The sequence below is a fragment of the Callorhinchus milii genome, unplaced genomic scaffold (assembly GCF_018977255.1).
Source record: "Callorhinchus milii isolate IMCB2004 unplaced genomic scaffold, IMCB_Cmil_1.0 Scaffold14, whole genome shotgun sequence".
Classification (NCBI taxonomy): Eukaryota; Metazoa; Chordata; class Chondrichthyes; order Chimaeriformes; family Callorhinchidae; genus Callorhinchus; species Callorhinchus milii.
Genome location: NW_024704755.1, coordinates 4,949,607 through 4,968,959, shown reverse-complemented (window position 1 = coordinate 4,968,959; position 19,353 = coordinate 4,949,607). Strand labels below are relative to the sequence as shown.

The following is a 19,353-nucleotide window of genomic DNA, read 5'->3' as shown; positions in this document are numbered from 1 at the left end:
CTTGATTTCTGAGTGTTTCACCAAGACAAATTGTTTATACCTAGTATGAAGAAAATACTTTCTTACATTTTAAGAATTTGTTTGTAAATCATGTATATATGTTTTCCAATCATTTTAAATTATGTGGTACTGATTAAAGACTATGAGAACCACTGCTCAAGATAACAAACCCAGTATGAATTCATATTATTGATTCAATGTGTTCCAGTGACTATTTTATTTCATTCTTTGCCAAAATAAAAAAGTACAATATTACACTGAAAGGAGATTCTGTACATTTATTTAGACTTAAATGCACTCCGGGAAGCTACCCACGTGAAGGGAGCTATATAAATGCAAGTTGTTGTTGAGTCACATAAACTGCATCAGCTCACTATAGCTATATATAATCCAGCCATCTAATTCTAATCCTGTAACACCATTTTAAACTATTCAGTCAAAACACCTCTGGGTGTTCTCAATTTAATACTGAACCTCCAAGATAAAATAAACTATTGAACTTTCCACTACTTTAAAAAAAATGGGAAGTACTAATGAAGCAATGGGTTATAATTCACCCGTTACTCTTCCTACATCAGGAGACAAGGATGTGATACGTGACCGGCACAGGAATCTTCCCACTTGGCTTCTGATTCTCACCTCGGTTGATGCAAATCTTTTGAAACACAGGGCAAGACTAATGTGCGTATTAATGATTAGGAATAATCCCCTGAAATGACATAGTTGCAACCACTTGCATTGAGCCAATTATTTTGCGTTTTCAACTGAAAGAAATTGGTATTACAAGCAAAAAGGCAGTTTCAGGTGGGAACCACTTCAAAGCTGCTTCACAGGACAACACTGCCACCTTCTGCTCCATGAACCGTATAACTTAAAAGAAAATGGAAAAACCTCAAGCGTCACAGATTAATCATTTCTGCATTCCCATTACCAAACAGATTACTTGTTCACTAATACCATGTAAATGATTTATTTTCTTTGTAACATTCTCTTTAGTAATTGGGCAATACATTGCGTGTCATTTGGGATTTATTTTTGGAAAGAGGACAGGGCATTCAATTGGCACAAATAATTGGGGCACTTGTATAGGTAAATTGGTTAATGGCTAGATATCAAGACAACAACCTACACTACAAACTAGACACCGGCTGAGGTAGTAAACTTTAAAAAGTTTAACATTTCTTAGATGTAGTAATGCAGCAGGCTAGTGGAAGGAGTTATTTGTATGGTTTCTGAGCCCACCTTACATCTGGTGGCATACATTACAGAATCTTAACAACTGAAGCTTGACAATTTTGTCTCGAGGCAATCTTCATTTGTTAGCGTATCCTGGCTGTGAGCTGGAGCATGGTGGCAATGCGCTTAATGCAACTTTATTCCAGCTGACAGAAGTTCCTAGTACCAGCTCGCTAGCCACTGGGAGCACAAATGTGCCCTTTATTGCTGTCTGAATACCAACACTTAACTATCTTCCAAATGGAAGGGAAAGAAAGGAAACCCGAGAATCTCTGGGGGTCAAGCTGGCTCTGTGGGTGACACGCCTGCCAAAGGAGAGTGTAGTTGAGTTAATGAACACAGTCATCAGATCCTAAGGGAGACGGTGCCACAGAATACGTAGCACCGTAACAAATGAGCCAAAGAGGCTGGCTGATCAATGAGACGGGGTGGTAGACATGTGACTGGGCACAGTAGGCTTCTGATAACTTTGCCATCCAATGCCTCAGCAGTTTGTGCGGCTTTGGCTGAAAAAAAAAATCAAAACCGGTGCATATGTAAGTTGTGCTTTTCAACTGCTACAATTTCAGATTGGTTCAAATGAAAGCCCTTCGGCCCATTTGATCCCATAGAACCATAGAAATTTACAGTACAGAGGGCCATCCAGGTCCATCGTGTCTGTGCTGGCTCTTTGAAAGAGCAATCAATCAAGGCACAGACAAAGCAGCACCTGTACCTCACAAGCCACCGCACTCCAGAACTTGAGCCCTTCAGAAATGGGAATCAAAAACTCTGCTTCTGTGAGTTTTAATAGTTGGAACAGATTCTTAAGGATAGCAAGAGATCTCCATTGTGTCAAATTCCTGGCTGACCAAAATAAAACAACTGTTACTGATTCAAAGGACAGTGGTTTATATTTCCAGAAAGGTTTACCTGTTTTGACAATAGTTAAAAGTACTTTGGTTTGAATTTGTCTATAATCCCCTTCCCCCACCCATCTACAATCGGGAAACATAACTGATTGCATTTAAGTGTCAAGGTCCAAATTTAAAATTCTATCAGAAAAAGAAATGGTTTGGTTCATTGATATTCTCTGTTCAGATATGGAATTGTATAGAACTATTAAAGGGGGTTTCACACTTTCTGCAGAAGCAGAAAAATGAGAACAAATCCAGAAGTATTAATAAATCAATATTTATAATGTTGAAAGATTCTGAACATTGTACAGATGCAGAAAACTGCCCCATGCAAACATCAATGGCTGGATATTTTGGCCCTTTTATTGCAGAATGCTGAGTATTAACATTTCCACCTGACACTTGCCGAGCATTCAGGTCAAGTTTACAAATGGGAGTTCTAATTTAAAAAAAACCTACACGCTCTATTTTTTCTCTTTTTTCTCTTCCTTCTTTGAATCACCCTTTTCCTTCTCTTTGTCGTCTTTCTTCTCTTTCTTTCCATCCTCTTTTTCCTGCCCTTCCTTCTTTTCTGCATCTCGGTTGGCAATTTTATTGTTGATCAGGTTGTGTAAAGCGACGACTGATCGAATGAGAGACGCAAGGTACACTACCAACATCTGATCATTTGTCTTCAGGTAAAAGGCTTTTACAAACTCTTGCAGGTTAACATCAGGCAACAGATTGAAGACATCCTGAAGCTGGTAGATAATCTGATGGTTAATGGGCAATTTGCCAGTGGCCACTTTCTCTAAGTAATTTCTTATTTCTAATATTTTTGAGTTTAGTCCTTTCAGGCCATGCACTTGGTTTGTGATGCGCTGAGACAGAGTGCCCACTGTAGTGTCCTTAATATCTCTGCAAAGCAAAAGCAACATTACTTATTCTAGGCTTTGATTTTCCCAATGAATTAAAATTTTGCACACAATTTAACATTCACCCACTTACATTTCAACAATTTGTTCATCAATATCATCAACATAGTTGGTACACAACAACCCTATATGGTGGAATTGTATTTCCTAAAGCTTCCAGGATTTTAGTTCTTGAAACAAGGTTTCACACCTATCAATTTATATAATGGCCAGTGTCTTTCAATACCTAGGGGCTACACCTTAATTCAGTCCATTAAACAAGTTGCATTGGTGTACTTCATTGGGCAATTATAGCTATGAAATTTCTTAAATGGTAGAATAAACATTCGTTCGAATTAGTTCACCAACACTTCACAGTAAATCATGCGACACTTCAAGGAGATGTCTCAATGTCGGTGTGAGAAAATGCTAAATCAAACGCAAGGATTATTATAAACTACACCCATTAATTATAAAAGCATAGTTGAGATGCTTTCTTCCTCCCCCCAATAAATCAATTACGTAATTACAGCAAAAGCAGGTAATTCGGTTCATCACAGCAATTTGGGAGATTATTGTTCAAACCTTCTCACTTACCGTAGCAAGTGCTCCACACCAACTTCTTCTGCCTCCTCTGCTCCGATTTCACTGGTCACATGTTCAAATGTTTTGGAGGTTGGAGTTCCATCCTGAATATATCATACAAGTAAATACTGAGGTCAAGATATCTGTTTAATAAAGGAATTTGATCTACCTGGAGTTCCTATCGGTTGTTGGCTGTGTAAAAATGATATTGGTCAGGCTATAAATATTTATAATGGTCCCCAATTATTCTCAGGGCCTGGATATGCTTTTGCAAATCCACAATGGCTTTTTTTAAAAATAAAAAACAAATCCTATATTAAATGCCATAAAATGGGATTCAAGATGTTTAATACCCAATCATAGAAAGTGGTTTGTAATTGTCCAGGAAGTCACCCAACCCCAGGAACCATGGTGCTCACTGGGTTTTGTTGCATAACTGATGGTATTTCCTGGGGCCAAGTGTCTCAAGATCTCACCTGTTAAATTAAATGGTGGTTTCAGGACACACCCAGCTGCTCCCTGTGATATACAACACACAAGAGATTTAGCAGTAAGGGGAGTAGGTCACAGGAAATGGAGGAAAACAAAATACTATTTTGTTCTAAAGTTAGATGGAAAACAGGAACAGAAATTACTCTGCCTAGCCTATCCTTTCCTTTATGGAATTTTTTTTTAAAAAAAGGAAGCATTTCCCTAAAATTCTGTGGAAATGTTGCTATATCACATTGGGGTTTGGTGGGAAGACCTGGCTAAAACAACCCCCTCACTTAAATCGGGTCTTTCTGTCTAAAAAGTGAAAAATCAGAATTCAGTACTTACATCGTGAACTTCTTCCACTGAAATGTAAGCTTCTGTAGGCAATCCCAAATCTTTTGGCTTGACATCTATGATGACTAAAACCTTCAAAAAATATTTTCAACAATATAGTTTGCTTCCAATCATTAAAACATGAATTAAAATAGTTTCTTTGAAGATGTGTTTCTCCTATAAGTGTTATTTTATTGTTCTTGGGTAATATTTCCATTAAGTTGAAATTTGTAAAGAAACTCAACATACTGTATCACAGCCCAGTATTTTACTGATAGCCGTACTACAGTAGACATACATATGTGAAATTATAAGATAAAAGGACTAGATTAAAGTACTATTGGATTTTTAGTTTGTTGGAAATCCACCTGGATACTGAGGAAGATATCAATCAGGTGTAAACAAATTGGACATGGTCATTTTTCATAAAATTAATAAAGTATTTAAGAGGAAAGTTTCTGAGACTCTACCCTGCGTGAGGAGCGCTCTATAAATGCAAGTTCTTGTTTTTCTTAAATTTAAAACCAGTTTGGTTGTCAAAGAGTGAAAACAATATTCAGTAGAGACTCAAATTGTCGAAGTTACAAGTTACAACAATTGGGAATAAATGGGGTACTTCTTGAAATGCAAGTAAGTATTTTAGATGCTTTACAAGCAATGTAATGTAGCATCAACTGCTGAGAGATTATATAAAGAGTGAAAATATAAAACGAGTGAAAATATAAAACCTTACCGAATTAGGGCAGTACCGTTTCATGAGTTCATTGATGGCAATGTCATTTTTGTGTAACTTAGGTCCAGTGTGGTACCATCCAACAATCCTTTCCCTGGCTAGGAGAAAACATAATCACTCATCTAATTGATATTAAAAGAAACCACTAGCTGCACCATGTTGATTAAGAAATATTGTGGGAAAGATCTTAAATTAATTCATCGCGACAATTGCCTCGCAATTTACACCTCATTGATACTGTACATTTTAATATGGTGGGAAGACCTGGCTCAGCTGCAAGTATTCCATGAGAAATCTTACCGTTCACTTTCTTAAACATCCCATACATGTTCTCCAAGTAATCATGGTCAAGGAACCACACTGAATCATCTTTTTCGTCTTCGTCAAATGGTACTATTAAATGGAATAAAGAATTATTATTTTCTGAAATGTTAGGAAAAGGAAAATGATTTGGCAGTAAAATATGTAGTTACATTAAATGTGACTTTTACCTGCAAAACTATTGGAAACATCAAGAATCTTCTTGTGCCAAGAACCCAGTAAGACTCCAACCACTCGCTTTTGGTTTCCAACTTTTCCTATTCTAAATTGGAAATAAGATACCAAATGAAAATGCTGTAATACCAAGATAGAATTCAAGAAAAACAAAATACGTGAATGATAATTATCCTTGCATTCAATAATAATGCCGTATCATGTCATTGAGACGTCTCAAAGCGCTTCACAGGATACACTGCAATACTAGACTGACTGTGCGTTTTTGGGTGAATGATAATTTAGAACACAGAAGGTGCAAAAAGAACACTTTGATGTTGTATCTATGTATCAATATATCAAAGAAGCTTCCCTTTAAAACTCTTTCTGCAAAGAGTCAACAGGGTACGGATTTTGAGAAATGAAATGTTACCAGCTAACAAATTGCCAAATTGAAATAGTAGTGTAGTTTAGGCAAACAGAATAGCTATAAAATATCCAGGGTACCTCACTGGTTGAGCACCTACTCAGGACCAGAAAGTTCCAGCTGTACCTCAGCAAAGTGAGCAAATATTGACAGACATCAACTGATTCAGATTCCAACCTCGGTCTGCATCCCTTGCTAAAATCAGCTCAGCGGCACCATTCCAGAATTCCAGATCCTTGGAATTTATTTTTAATACATCAGCTAATCAATGGATAAACTCACTGAACCACTGGGAACTCCCATCACTAACAACCTATTCAGTAGACACCTCTGAAGAGTAAACACAAGAATATATGACGCGGGCGCACACCACCACCTCCATCATTGCTGTCTGTGCTCTCCTAACCCAATTCTCGCCACCGAGTTCGAAACAGACACCCAACGCTTTGTCGAGGTTCAAAGTCTTATGAGGCTTCCTTATTTAATAAATAAATGATCCTCGCAGTTCCATTTGAAATTTGCGCAGAGATGCGAGAAAACTGAAGATTACCAATATGAACAGGAACTCTACCGATAAATGGTGCAAGGATTCACTTAAGCAGGTCATATGAATGTTGTAAAGCACCTTGCAGTATCAAAAGACACTGAACCCCCCCCCCCCCAATTGATAAAAGTGTACAAAAATCAACCCTCCGCTTTGTAGATTCCAGTTAACAGGGGCGAGAAGAGCGAAGCAGAGATGGTATATGAGGGCGACGATATATCCCAGATTTCTAGGGACAGTCCCCAGATGAGGGGCCAAATTTACCCGGTCTTGAGTTCAGCCACAAACCGTTTTTAGATTTTTATTGTTCTTGCTCGGGTACACTCATCAGAGAAAAACGACCACGAATCGAACAAGCTTCTCCAGTACCGCCGTGCCAGCATCAGGAACTGTGACGCGTTCTCTTATACACATTATATATTCGTATGCATAATAAATAATAATGATTATTATATATATATATATATTCAGATATTTCAGATTTCCAGCAACTGCAGTATTTTGCGTTATAATCTATATATACATCTCTGGATTTGGTTTATAAAATCTGTAGACAGCTATACAAATAAGGATATATATTATACACATACACACACACATAAGCTGTCCACCACATCAACACCAGGGTCCCTCCAGTCAGTTCCAATTTCCCAATGGGGCCCCGAGTGAGTGAGTGAGAGAGTGAGTGAGAGTGAGAGAGAGTGAGTCGAGTGTTTTTTTTTAAAAAAAGAAAAAACACACACGTAAAATCAGCTCCAAAAAACCCCCCCCCACAAAATCTGCTTATCTACCCTGAGAAGTGTGTTTGTGTGTGTGTGTGTGTGTATATATATCTATAAGGAGAAAAAAAAGGGGTTCGAGCCTGGGGTGTGGGGGGTGGTGGTGGGGGGGTATTTTTTCGAGAAAAAAAAAAGCAGTTACGAAAAAGAAAAGAGGAATGACACGGTTCAAAAAAAAAGAAGAGGAAAAGTCAGTAAAATCTCGGAGGAGAGAAGAGAGAGGAGAGAGAGAGAGAGAGAAGAGGAGAAAAGAGTAAAGAGAAAGAAGAGAGAAGAGAAAAAAAAGAGAGAGACGAGAGAGAGAGAGAGAGAGAAGAGGAGAAAAGAGTAAAGAGAAAGAAGAGAGAAGAGAAAAAAAAGAGAGAGACGAGAGAGAGAAGAGGAGAAAAGAGTAAAGAGAAAGAAGAGAGAAGAGAAAAAAAAGAGAGAGACGAGAGAGAGAGAGAGAGAGAAGAGGAGAAAAGAGTAAAGAGAAAGAAGAGAGAAGAGAAAAAAAAGAGAGAGACGAGAGAGAGAGAGAGAGAGAGCGACCCATCGTGACTCAGCAGCGAGTGAGCGGCGTGTGCTGTGGCGGCGGCCGCCTCTCCCCTGTGTTCGGGTGAGAAACACAGGCCCCGCCGACACCCCCACACACACACACCCCCATTTTTTTTTCTCTCTCTCTCTCTTTCTTTCTTTCTGTCCGTCTTTCTTTCTTTCTCTCTCTCTCTCTCTTTCTTTCTTTCACCTGTTAAAATGATCCACTACGCTGAGCAGCACCAGAGGGTGAACCACCACTCGCTCCACGACCGCGTCCGGCATCTTTGTTCCTGGAAAGGGCGTGAAGCCAATCAATCAATCAATCAATCAATCAACCGATCGATCGATCAATCAATCGGAATCAATCGGAATCGATCGAATCGACCGGCCCGACCCGCACCGCCTCGAACACAAGGAGGAAGGAAAAAAACGCCGAACACGCGCCGACGCCGCAAAGCGACTTCCGGCCGCGCCGCCGCCGCCGCCGGAAGGAGGTCGGAAGGGGGGACCGCAATCGGGGACGGACGCGCCTCGCCGCCATCTTTGTGAGGGGTAAATGTACACACACACACACACCGGAGGGAGAGAGAGAGAGAGAGCGCGAAGGTCGGGGAGGGGGAGAGAGAAGGTCTGCGCGCGCGCGCGTCTGTGTGTGTGTGTGTGTGTGTGTGTAAAAAAGACACGCGTTTAAAATCCTTTTTTTTCTCTCTCTCTCTCGTCTCTCTCTCTCTCTCTGGTCTTAAACCGCGACGACCGGACTTACCCGGGAGCCTGGACCCCGCCCGCTGAGGGAAGGCGGCCCCCGCGGGCCTGTGGCTTGAGCGTTGGCGCGAAGGACGTCCGCTGGTGCGGCCGAGTGTTGTTGTTGTTGTTGGTGGTGGTGGTAGAGAGAGAGAGAGAGAGAGTGTGTGTGTGTGTGTGTGTGGTCGATCGGGCGTTTGGTTGGTTGGGAGCGCGCGGGTGAGTTCACTTTTTATCCCCCGAGGAAAATGCACCGATTAAGCCCGAGAGGGATTCCCTCCCCCCACCCCCCGGCCTCCCCCACCCCCCGGCCTCCTCCCCCACCCCTCCCCCACCCCACCCCGGCCCCCGCCCCCCCCCCCCCGGCCCCCGCCCTCCCCCACCCCCCCCGGCCCCCGCCCTCCCCCCACCCCTCCCCCGGCCCCCGCCCTCCGTGCCTCGAGCTGCAGCCGCTCGCTGTGAGCCCTGAGTGTCGCTCGTTCATTCACGTGCGGTTGCTCGGGCTGACGCCACGTCCATAGCAATTACAGTCCAGTCTGAGCCTCAAATATTGTCAAACGGGTCAAAAACCAGATCCCCCCCACCACCCCACCACCAAACCAGCTCACCCCACCCCCCCCACCCCACCACCAAACCAGCTCACCCCCCCCCCCCCCCCCCCCCCCCACCCCACCACCAAACCAGCTCACCCCCCCCCCACCACCAAACCAGCTCACCCCCCCCCCCACCACCCCCCCCCCCCACCACCAAACCAGCTCACCCCCCCCCCACCCCACCACCAAACCAGCTCACCCCCCCCCACCCACCCCACCACCAAACCAGCTCACCCCCCCCCCCACCTCCACCCCACCACCAAACCAGCTCACCCCCCCCACCCCACCACCAAACCAGCTCACCCCCCCCCCCACCCCACCCCACCCCACCACCAAACCAGCTCCCCCCCCCACCCACCCCACCCCACCACCAAACCAGCTCACCCCCCCACCCCACCACCAAACCAGCTCACCCCCCCACCCCACCACCAAACCAGCTCACCCCCCCCACCCCACCTCCACCCCACCACCAAACCAGCTCACCCCCCCCACCCCACCACCAAACCAGCTCACCCCCCCCCACCTCCACCCCACCACCAAACCAGCTCCCCCACCCCACCACCAAACCAGCTCCCCCCACCCCACCACCAAACCAGCTCCCCCCACCCCACCACCAAACCAGCTCCCCCCACCCCACCACCAAACCAGCTCCCCCACCCCACCACCAAACCAGCTCCCCCCACCCCACCACCAAACCAGCTCCCCCCACCCCACTCCACCCTCCCAAAAAACCCAGCTCCCCTCCACCCCCCAAAAAAACAGCTCCCCTACACCCCCCCAAAAAAACAGCTCCCCTACCCCCCCCCACTCCACCACCCCCCAAAAAACAGCTCCCCTACCCCCCACCCCACGAACGAACATGTGTTGACACACATTTGAAAAGTTTTTATTTTGGAGAGCCATGCGCCGACTTGTCCACCTGCACCTGCGGGCCCCTCACTACTCCGCAGTCTTAGCTTCTGCGTTGTCAGACAGACAGAGAGAGAGAGAGAGAGAGAGAAACTGCCAGCTCATCTTGATCGTCATGTTGAATTTTGTTGCCTGTGGGCTTTTTGTCAGCACTAACATACAAAGCACTTTTTGAGTTGTTTTGGTATTGTACCTGCTGCAAGCTCTTTTCAAAGTTTTTTTTTTGACGCTCATGGGACAAAGAATACCCAGTACTATTTTCTCTCTTTCTCATGTTCTTAATGATTTTGTCTTTTCTGTTTTTCAAGGGATCGGTTTCAATCCTGGTGAAACTGCAGTCATCTGCTTGGTTCGGACGTTAGCTGCTTCAGCCATCAAACATGAATGATGATGCCTCCATTCACAGACTGGAGGGCTATGACTCTGACAACCAGATTGGAGGTCTAATAATAAAAAAGAAGGGTGCTACAGATAGCCAGCATGTGTTTCGAGCTCCAGCCCCTAAGACCTCGTTGCTAGGACTCGATAGATTAGCTGCTCAGAAGAGAAAAGAGCGAGAAGAGGAAGCAGAAGAAAAGAAATCTAAAGTGTCGTCGTACAAAGACTGGGAGGAAGGAAAGGAGGATTCTGGCTCTGATGAAGAGAATAGTGAAAAAATAGACAGAAATGGGAAAAAGGAGAGGTAAGAGCTAAGCTTTTGCTGCAGTTGTTTATTATGGAAATTAAGGTTTTTTCATATCTATGTCTATGAAGACTTGGGTGTGAATGAGTATGTTTGAGTACTATTGTATACACTATATATGCATACACTAAATATTCTACTTTCGTTCTGTAAATTATTTCAGAGTTTACCAACTATATTTAGAAATGCGTCCAATGGGTTCATGATTATAGTATTTTCACAAGTGGGTGATTTGCTTTTACATAAAAGGTTCCTGCAGTCTGTATGTTGCTAAATTATGCAACTTTTATTTCAGATTTTATCGTACATCTGGTGCAGAGACGCCATCAAATCCAGGTGGTGTCAGCGAAGAATTTAAAGAACGCAATCGACAAAGAGAACGGGATCGTCGAGAACATGGTGTTTATGCATCATCCAAAGATATAGAAAAGAAAAAGGATCGAGGAAGGGATCGTGAATCGAAGAGGGACCGAGGTGAAATATTCCACAAAATGTTCTGTGGATCATTAACTGCAGCATAGCATCAGACTTGTTTGTCATTTCCATTCACTATTAATCTGAATGACTTGGAAATGCTTCCAAGGATTTTACAGATATCAAGAATGTTAGTTGTAAAAGCACTTCTTTCCTCTTCAATCAAATGAACAGAGAGTAATGAAGTTGAATGAAACAATTTTATCTTTATTGACCCGTGCTAAATAATAATATTCTTGCATTTGATATAACCCCTTATTACATCTTTGAGACGTCTCAAAGCACTCCACAGACTGTTCAGAAAAGTGAATTGAAGTGTATATTTTAATAAGTTTACCTCTTTAGTAGTATAGGAAAAATAGGAACTTTACCACAAATTGGCCTTTACAGCTTTTGGTATGTCTGCACGTCTTTCTGCCTTAAAATCTCTAGAAAAAAATCCTTTGCTAATAAAACTGCTTTTCAATGTTTTAACTAGAAACTGTTGAGTTTTAAAGTGTGTTTGATACAAAAAGCAAGAACCAGATAGCTGGTAAACATTAAATGTACAGTCTTTTTAACAGTAGAAAAATTGCTTTGTTTTGTCTCTTAGATGATCGAGAGAGGAGTAGGTACAGCTCTTCCAGGAGCAAGGACAGGGACCGGTCAGAACGAAGTGAAAGAGGGCACAGAGAAAACTGGTCAGAACGGAGTAAAAGTAACAGAAAAGAAGATCCGGACACACCCAGGCACAGGCCAAAAGGTGAACATGAATTAGTTTTATTACATTAAAAAAATTATTTGAGTTTTTTGTTGTTTAAATTTAAATTTAATTTATGATCTACTGTGGTTGTTTAAAGGTGTTTAAATTTTTTTTGGTTTGATGTTTGTAATCTAACGAGGAATGAAGTTACAAAGTTATTTTCTATTTTTGTCCCGATACCATGGACTAATAGTTAGTATGCCTTTACCTTGATGAAGTGTAAATATTGCAGGGGCATCTTATTGGGGAGAAGAAACTGGCTTACTAGCTGGAGGTAAAGGAGAGATATTTTGAAGACTGGTGCTTAACTTGAATTCACCTTGTTTTATAGATGCTCTTACTCCTTCCCGATCTAGTTGGGATGATGATGAAAGTGGGATTGGAACTCAGTATTCTCGTCGATCTCAGTGGGAGTCTCCATCTCCTACTCCCTCGCACAAGGATTCAGATAAGAGTGAAAGGAGCTATCGCTCTTCAGGGCGTGACAGTGAGCGACGCGATAAAGACAGGTAAATGTAAAATAATGTAGTATTTAAGGTTCTGATGTAAAATGATTGCGTGAAGTAATAATAATAATAATAATCCTTGCATTTGATATAGCGCTTTTCACGTCGGGAGGACGTCCCAAAGCGCTTCACAGAACACACTGTAAAGTGAATTGACCGTATATTTGTGGGCGAATGCGGCAGCCAATTGCGCACAGCAATGTCCCACAAACAGTCGTAGATTAAAAATGACCAATTTTTTTTTTGGGGGGGGTTTTGGAGGGATTATTATTAGGCTCTGTGTGGAATAAGGAAACTCGCCCAAGGTTTCACCCTGATCTGCCTGGAATTGAACTCCGGTCTCTCGCTTGTAAAGCGAGTGCTCTAACCAGTGAGCTACAGGACTCCAAAGTAGAAGTTGTTCACTCATGTTATCTAACAGAATCTTGGCCAAATGGTCTGGTGTGCGGTGAATGTTGGCAGCCTGTGTAACAATCCTGTATTCAAGTTAGCATTTTGCACCCATAGTCAGTCATATGTGTTAGTGGAACGTTTCAAGAAGAATTGTGTAGTCATAGGCACACACAAAGGTATCGATTATTAATTGACTGTCGATTGTAGTTATTGTAGCACTCCTTAACGTTATAAATGTTGGACCAAACTATAATGTTAATGACAAGCAATTAAATATCTAGACATGGCAATGACCTCAATCAATAATTTCTGTGCAATTTTGTTTAGCAACTAACATACGTGCTACTGAGCTCTGAAATCTGAAAATGAATTTGCGAGTTGATTCGCATGAGGGAATTTTACCAGTATTGTGCATTACTGCGTCTGGCATTTTAAACCTGATTTTGTTTTCTTTAGGTCCAGAAGAAACCACTATGAAGAGGACACACCTCTGCCAACGCCATCATTCAAATATAATGAGTGGGCTGATGACCGAAGGCATTTGGGGGCAACTCCTCGACTTTCCAGAGGAAAAGGTACAGTATGGTTAGCGGGTTTCTGTTGAAGTATTCTTTCCATTTTAAAAATTGTTGATTAAAGATTAGTTAGTCCAGCAGGCATTTCACAGATTTTTTTTAAAAATGGTATTGAAAACTATTCAGTAGTCATTTTGCCGAATACTTAAAATATAGTGGATCATTGTATATTATACTGTAGTAATATTGCTCGTTCTGTCAGCCCTTGGAACTAAAATACTTGAATCTTTAACTTTTTCAGGAAGGAGAGAGGACAGTGAAGGTGGCATTTACTTTGAAAATGAGGATGAACAACAGCAGTGGGAAGATGATCAAAGGGTAAGAAGCTGCTCCAGATTCAGACAATATTGGAATTTGTTTTGAGAACTGGTAGGCTTTCTGCATTAGAAAAGTCATCTGAGGTCTAAGTTCCCACTAAATATTAAAATACATATTCCACATATTATCCTCTCAATATTCAAATATCATTTTTCAAGCTTTGTGTTAGCTTGGTTAATATGAGTGAATTCTATCCTGATGAATGTTTCTTATTCTTGCAGCAAGCAGACCGAGACTGGTACATGATGGATGAAGGACATGATGACTTCCATAATCCTCTGGCGTATACATCTGACGATTATGTGAAGAAACGTGAACAGCAGTTGCAAAAACAGACACAGAAAAGGATTTCTGCACAGAGGCGGCAAATTAATGAGGTTTTTTTGTGAACTTGTATGATTGTTTCTCTGTGAACACAGTTCTTCATATCAGAACATTTGCTTTTTTTCCTCTCCTCTCTCTTGTTATGCTTCTTCCTTTGTACTGCTACTTTGCTCTCAGTGGTATAGTGTAAAGTCCAATTTCTACCTCAGACCGTGAATTGAGCAGAAAACCCCGCAAATATCTGATTTTAGGTATTTTCAAGGTACTTCAAAAGCACACAAGTGGTCCAATGGATGCACAAGAATTTTCAGCGGATCAATTTTGAGGTTTTAAAGTGTCAGTCATGCCACCCTTTAATAACATTTACAAAAAAGAATTGGATGTTTTGCATCTTCACAGAACTTTTGAAAACTGAAACCAAACATGTTTAAGAACTCGAGCAGAAAGGATAAATCTACTTGGTGCTATGCTTTTTGAAGATACTTGGGAGAAAGGAATCTGATTTAATTTATTTATTTGTAGGACAATGAAAGGTGGGAGACGAACCGAATGTTGACGAGTGGTGTGGTCCAGCGTCTGGAGGTGGATGAAGACTTTGAGGAGGACAATGCAACACGAGTCCACCTCTTGGTTCACAACTTGGTCCCACCATTCTTGGATGGACGAATTGTCTTTACTAAACAGGTAGGAGTCCTTTTGAACTAGTCAATAACTGGATAGTTTCTAGTAGACAAATACACTCAGTCCTACAAATATTGTCCTCGTTTCTTTTTTTTTAAAAAAAGGTCAATTGTCCTATGTTCCGAGTCTGAAGAAAATATCAATATAAAGTTTAAGGGTCCTATTCTGTTTGTTTTTCCTTGTGGCTCTGTAACCCTTATCTAGCTCATGTAATCCTCTAGTGGCAGAAAACAAGTACTGAAGCAGTAGTGTATTAAAGGAAGCTGATCATTTTGATTTATTCAGTTATAATTTTGTGTTTTGGGGATAAATCACTGACTGTAATTGAAGTTTTAAAAGAATAAAAAGAGCCTTAAAGTTATGGTCAAATTCTTAACATTTTGGAATGGATCCTCCCTAACTGGTTATTCACTTTGTGTTTTGTTATTTTGTCCTGTGTTATAGCCAGAGCCAGTGATTCCAGTGAAGGACTCTACTTCTGACATGGCAATAATATCTCGAAAAGGAAGCCAGTTGGTGCGCAAGCATCGAGAACAGAAAGAGCGCAAAAAGGTAATTGCCAAAAANCAAATAATTAGTTGGAAGAGTTTGCAGCAAGTTGACAAGGCCTGGACTCTTGAACAGTATAAATTGGAAATGATCATACATTTGGATTTAATTTGCTTTCCAAATTTTTCACTACTAGTTCAATGATTGAATTTATTTTTTTTTAGAAAAAGAAAACTTAGTACACATTCCTAATTGTGTCACATTGCATTGGCAATATACCCGGTTGTAGCTATTTACCAGCACCGTCTCCTGGTGCAATTGATTCATGAATTGTTCCAAGGCGCGATAAACCTGCAGTCGGGAAAGAAAAATACAACCAAATAGTTTGTGATTTTAATTTTGAAAACACAATTAAATTGCGTCAATTAAGATAAACTCTTGCAAGGTTACATTCCTGACACTGCTTTACTATTTGTAATTTATTTTCATTCTTGGTCATATCAATTTCCTGTAGGGAGACGCTTTCTCTTTTGTAAAATGAAGTTGATTATACTGGGACTCACTTCACTGATCCAATTGATCATAGCTGTCAAATAATGGTCAGTTCTGGCCAAGTGTTGTCTGATATATTGCAATAGGGGGAAAGAGAGATAAATGACTATGTTTGAGCTGTCCAAAATCAATTTCAATTTGCCAGAAGACAATAATTTGATTCTAAGTAGGGGAGAGCTTCAGATGTCTATCAAAACTAATTACATAAATAAAGCAAAAAAAGCACATCATTTTGCTAGATAAGTCTAGTATCTTTATAAGTATGGTACTCTGGAGTATATACAATTCATGGTGTGGACACCTTATGGTTGTATAACCGGAAGCCTGATTTATACTTCTCACTTCTAATCACGTTGATTGCTTCATTCTGCGTGGGCAGAACTCTGGTATCAGTTGTTAAATGTTGTTAAAGAGTCAGAATTGATTATCATTCACTGTGTTTATACTGCAGCTGTACAAATCATTAAGCAATTGAAATCATCTTTATCTAGGCAATCTAGGTTGGGTAATTTGTGGTACCCCAATTTATGCTGTGCTTTTGTACTGCTAGTTGCTATAAAGACAGAATAAGAATACTTCAAATTTTATCTCATTAGATCCTGGGCAAAATGTTGGTTTTAATTCTCAGTAAGATTTTTTTTGTTATATTGTTGGGAAAGAGGGCGTGAAATCATATGTAGAGGAAGTTGTAATCGTAAACATTGAGTTGGGTTTACTAGACCTAGCCTCAAAGGAGATTTTAAATGTTAAATAATCCACACCACAAATGTTACAACCAGCTCAAATTGTTTCAAACTCCACATATAATTTGTCCTATTATATCCTATACTATTTGTCCAGTTTGGGACATGAATAACGCACAGTATTTTTGAAATATCATAAAATTGAAAATATTTTGGTAGTTTCATAATAGACTAAAATAACTGAAGAATTATATTACTTGTAATATATGCAGTAATGCATTTCCCTATCTCCTTTTTGAGTTGAATCTGATAGAATGGTTATGATAAATTGCAATGCTAACTTTTCCAGGCAAACCCAATTAAAAGAACAATAATTCTCAATGTATTACACTAATGTAAGTTTTCTAACAAGGTTTTCTTGTTTGCTCATACAGTAAGTATAGTTTTATAAGAAATTGTGTGCATTGTTTTTCAGTTGTTAGAAAACAAACAAATAATTTGAACGAAGATGTTTTATAACTAAATGTTTACAATTGTGTCGTTTTTAATTTAAAAAAAACACATTGTGTGATAGGCTCAACACAAACACTGGGAACTAGCAGGGACCAAGCTGGGAGACATTATGGGCATAAAGCAGACAGAGGAGAAGGATAATAATGTGGGAGAAGATGGGAAGGTGGATTACAGGTATGTATATTTTTAATGGTTTCTTAATATTTTCGGCACAATGGATTTAAAAAGTTTTGCCCACAAAAATACAGTCAGTCCAGTTTACAATGTGTTGTGTGAGGTGCTTTGAGATGTCTCAACAATGGGCTAAGGTGCTGTATGAAACGCAAGGATTATTATTCAGGGCATTGATTTGAAATGGCAACGTGCAGCAGCAGATAGGGGTGGGGTGGAGGCAGGAAGAAGGTGCAGATGCGAAGGGGGAGAATCGTCATTTTGTGGACAGTTATCTGGTTATTTCTTATGACTGGTGCAGGGTGGCAGCAGCAAAGGTTTGAGAGCAAGTCATCTTATATCATGTAACTAAATGAGATATTAATATAGGGTCTCTATTGCTTTTTAGTGGGAAATTCCACTTGGATTGCTTAAAAGTATGTAGTTTGTATACTCTGTTAGCAGTTGTGGGCAGCATCTGGAATTGCATGACTACCATAATAAAGAACATTATGCTCAGATAAATCATGACTAAATTTGTTCATAATTATAATACAGTAAACTCTATATAACTCGACCCTGACTTAACTTACCACTACCGCTTAAGTCATTGCGCTGTCAGTAACTCGGCTGCATTTATTTATATAATAATACATAACTGGCCACTCTGCATAACCCGTCACTGAGCTCTTTTTCCTTGGAGTGACGAATTATCAGGAGTTTATTCTAATAGTAAATAAGCCTAATTGATAGCAAAGATAGTGGAAAACATCAGATAGTGGAAAACATAGTGGAAAACATTTGTTTTGCAACAATTGTTGTGCATGGGCTATCGTTTTTAATATTGCTTTATAATTGATGTCTGATATCCTGTATTGTGAGATAGGTCTTGTTGGCTTTTTATTTTATGGGGATTGGGGTGAATTTGTTTTCTATTCAAAGTGAGGGATGTCTGTGAAGGAATTAAATAGTTTTCCTTGTCAGGTATAGCATGGCCCACTTCATGCTCAGTTGGAGTCAGCTTTTTTAGTATAGACTCTTGGCTGTTGGATTGTGTTGAGACTTAAAAATTGCAAAAGTTTTGACCTTTTCAGCCATCAAAGAGATGAGATTGTTATCAATCAATCTGGGTTCAATTTGAAAAGTTCCCATATGAAAAAGACCTTATAATAACCCATTGTGCCTACCAGTGTTCCTTATCTCCCCTGCCTTTGCCGTGATCCTGTCTATTATGATTGAGGACCATTAAAGTTGCTTTTTATTCTTGTGTCAAAAAGAGATAAAATCGGGTGGTGGTGGGAGGGTATCACCGAAACAAGTTGGGGGAGGGGGGGATGTTTTTACTGAATTGATCTACCACCAAGATATTTATGAAAATTGGTTAAAACGTTCAATGTTCTTACTTCTGATTTGTTAATATTACTACAATGCTATAGCACAATTACAATCATAACCTTTATTTCTGACTAAATGTGATCACGGCATGTTCAAAATATTATGCCAATATTCTAAATCTACACATTTCAATATCCTAAATCTGTAGGGTTGATCAAAAATTTGCTGATCACATGAAGGACAAGAACCAGGCAAGCAGTGAATTTGCAAAGAAGAAGTCAATTCTTCAACAGAGACAGTATCTGCCTATATTTGCTGTTCGTGAGCAGTTGCTCAATATTATACGGTAAGTATAGGTATAATGGTTTAAGGGGAGCAGAATTGATCTTTATGAGCAATAGAAGTTCAAAATAGTCTCTTTCTCTCACTAAGACACTTTTTTTTTAAATTGTAGCTTTATCCCCTACCTCTCATCTTTCTTTTCTCCCCCAATTTTAGGTCTCCTCCCCAATGCTACACAACATTTCCGGGCTTGAAGGGGCAGGCATGTGATCTGGTCCCAGGCCTCTGCTAATGATGTTCTGTAACTGGCCACTGGGAGGTATGTGAAAGTGGCCCAGGGAGACTTGCCTTTTAATTTTTGATGTCTTCCTGACTTCCTTCCTTGAAGTGAAGGGCCTTGAAGTGAGGGTCCCCTTGGCCTTCTGGCTGAGATTGACCTCTTGCCAAGTGGGGGAATGTGGCAGCAACTCCAGTGTCACTGTGTTGTGGTGCACTGCTGCCTTTCAGCTGTCTTTTTG

At 40.6% G+C, this 19,353-nt stretch overlaps 2 protein-coding genes across 5 annotated transcripts in view; one reads left to right on the top strand and one right to left on the bottom strand.

The window, feature by feature from the left end:
* Positions 1-2,114: 2,114 nt before the first annotated feature.
* On the bottom strand, positions 2,115-8,712 carry psmd7 (proteasome 26S subunit, non-ATPase 7). 2 transcript variants are annotated; one of them, XM_042340173.1, is made up of 8 exons: positions 8,657-8,712; positions 8,102-8,183; positions 5,642-5,733; positions 5,451-5,543; positions 5,151-5,248; positions 4,430-4,510; positions 3,623-3,714; positions 2,394-3,029 (listed from the first exon to the last, which is right to left on the bottom strand). In XM_042340173.1, the coding sequence occupies exons 2-8, from the start codon at positions 8,173-8,175 to the stop codon at positions 2,597-2,599; spliced, it is 963 nt and encodes a 320-aa protein (XP_042196107.1). In that variant the 5' UTR covers positions 8,176-8,183; positions 8,657-8,712; the 3' UTR covers positions 2,394-2,596.
* dhx38 (DEAH (Asp-Glu-Ala-His) box polypeptide 38) overlaps positions 8,393-19,353 on the top strand; it is a 29,803-nt gene continuing 18,842 nt past the window's right edge. Inside the window, exons 1-12 of one of the 3 annotated variants that reach the window (XM_042340506.1) lie at positions 8,393-8,445; positions 10,445-10,818; positions 11,114-11,292; positions 11,885-12,034; positions 12,366-12,543; positions 13,390-13,508; positions 13,750-13,826; positions 14,048-14,203; positions 14,673-14,834; positions 15,276-15,383; positions 17,130-17,242; positions 18,762-18,899. In XM_042340506.1, the coding sequence (XP_042196440.1) occupies positions 10,517-10,818; positions 11,114-11,292; positions 11,885-12,034; positions 12,366-12,543; positions 13,390-13,508; positions 13,750-13,826; positions 14,048-14,203; positions 14,673-14,834; positions 15,276-15,383; positions 17,130-17,242; positions 18,762-18,899 (1,682 nt within the window). In that variant the 5' untranslated portion in view covers positions 8,393-8,445; positions 10,445-10,516. Of the gene's footprint in view, positions 8,446-8,488; positions 8,522-8,789; positions 8,854-10,444; positions 10,819-11,113; positions 11,293-11,884; positions 12,035-12,365; positions 12,544-13,389; positions 13,509-13,749; positions 13,827-14,047; positions 14,204-14,672; positions 14,835-15,275; positions 15,384-17,129; positions 17,243-18,761; positions 18,900-19,353 lie in introns of those variants that run through there. The other 2 variants (XM_042340503.1, XM_042340505.1) reach the window with 2 other exon arrangements.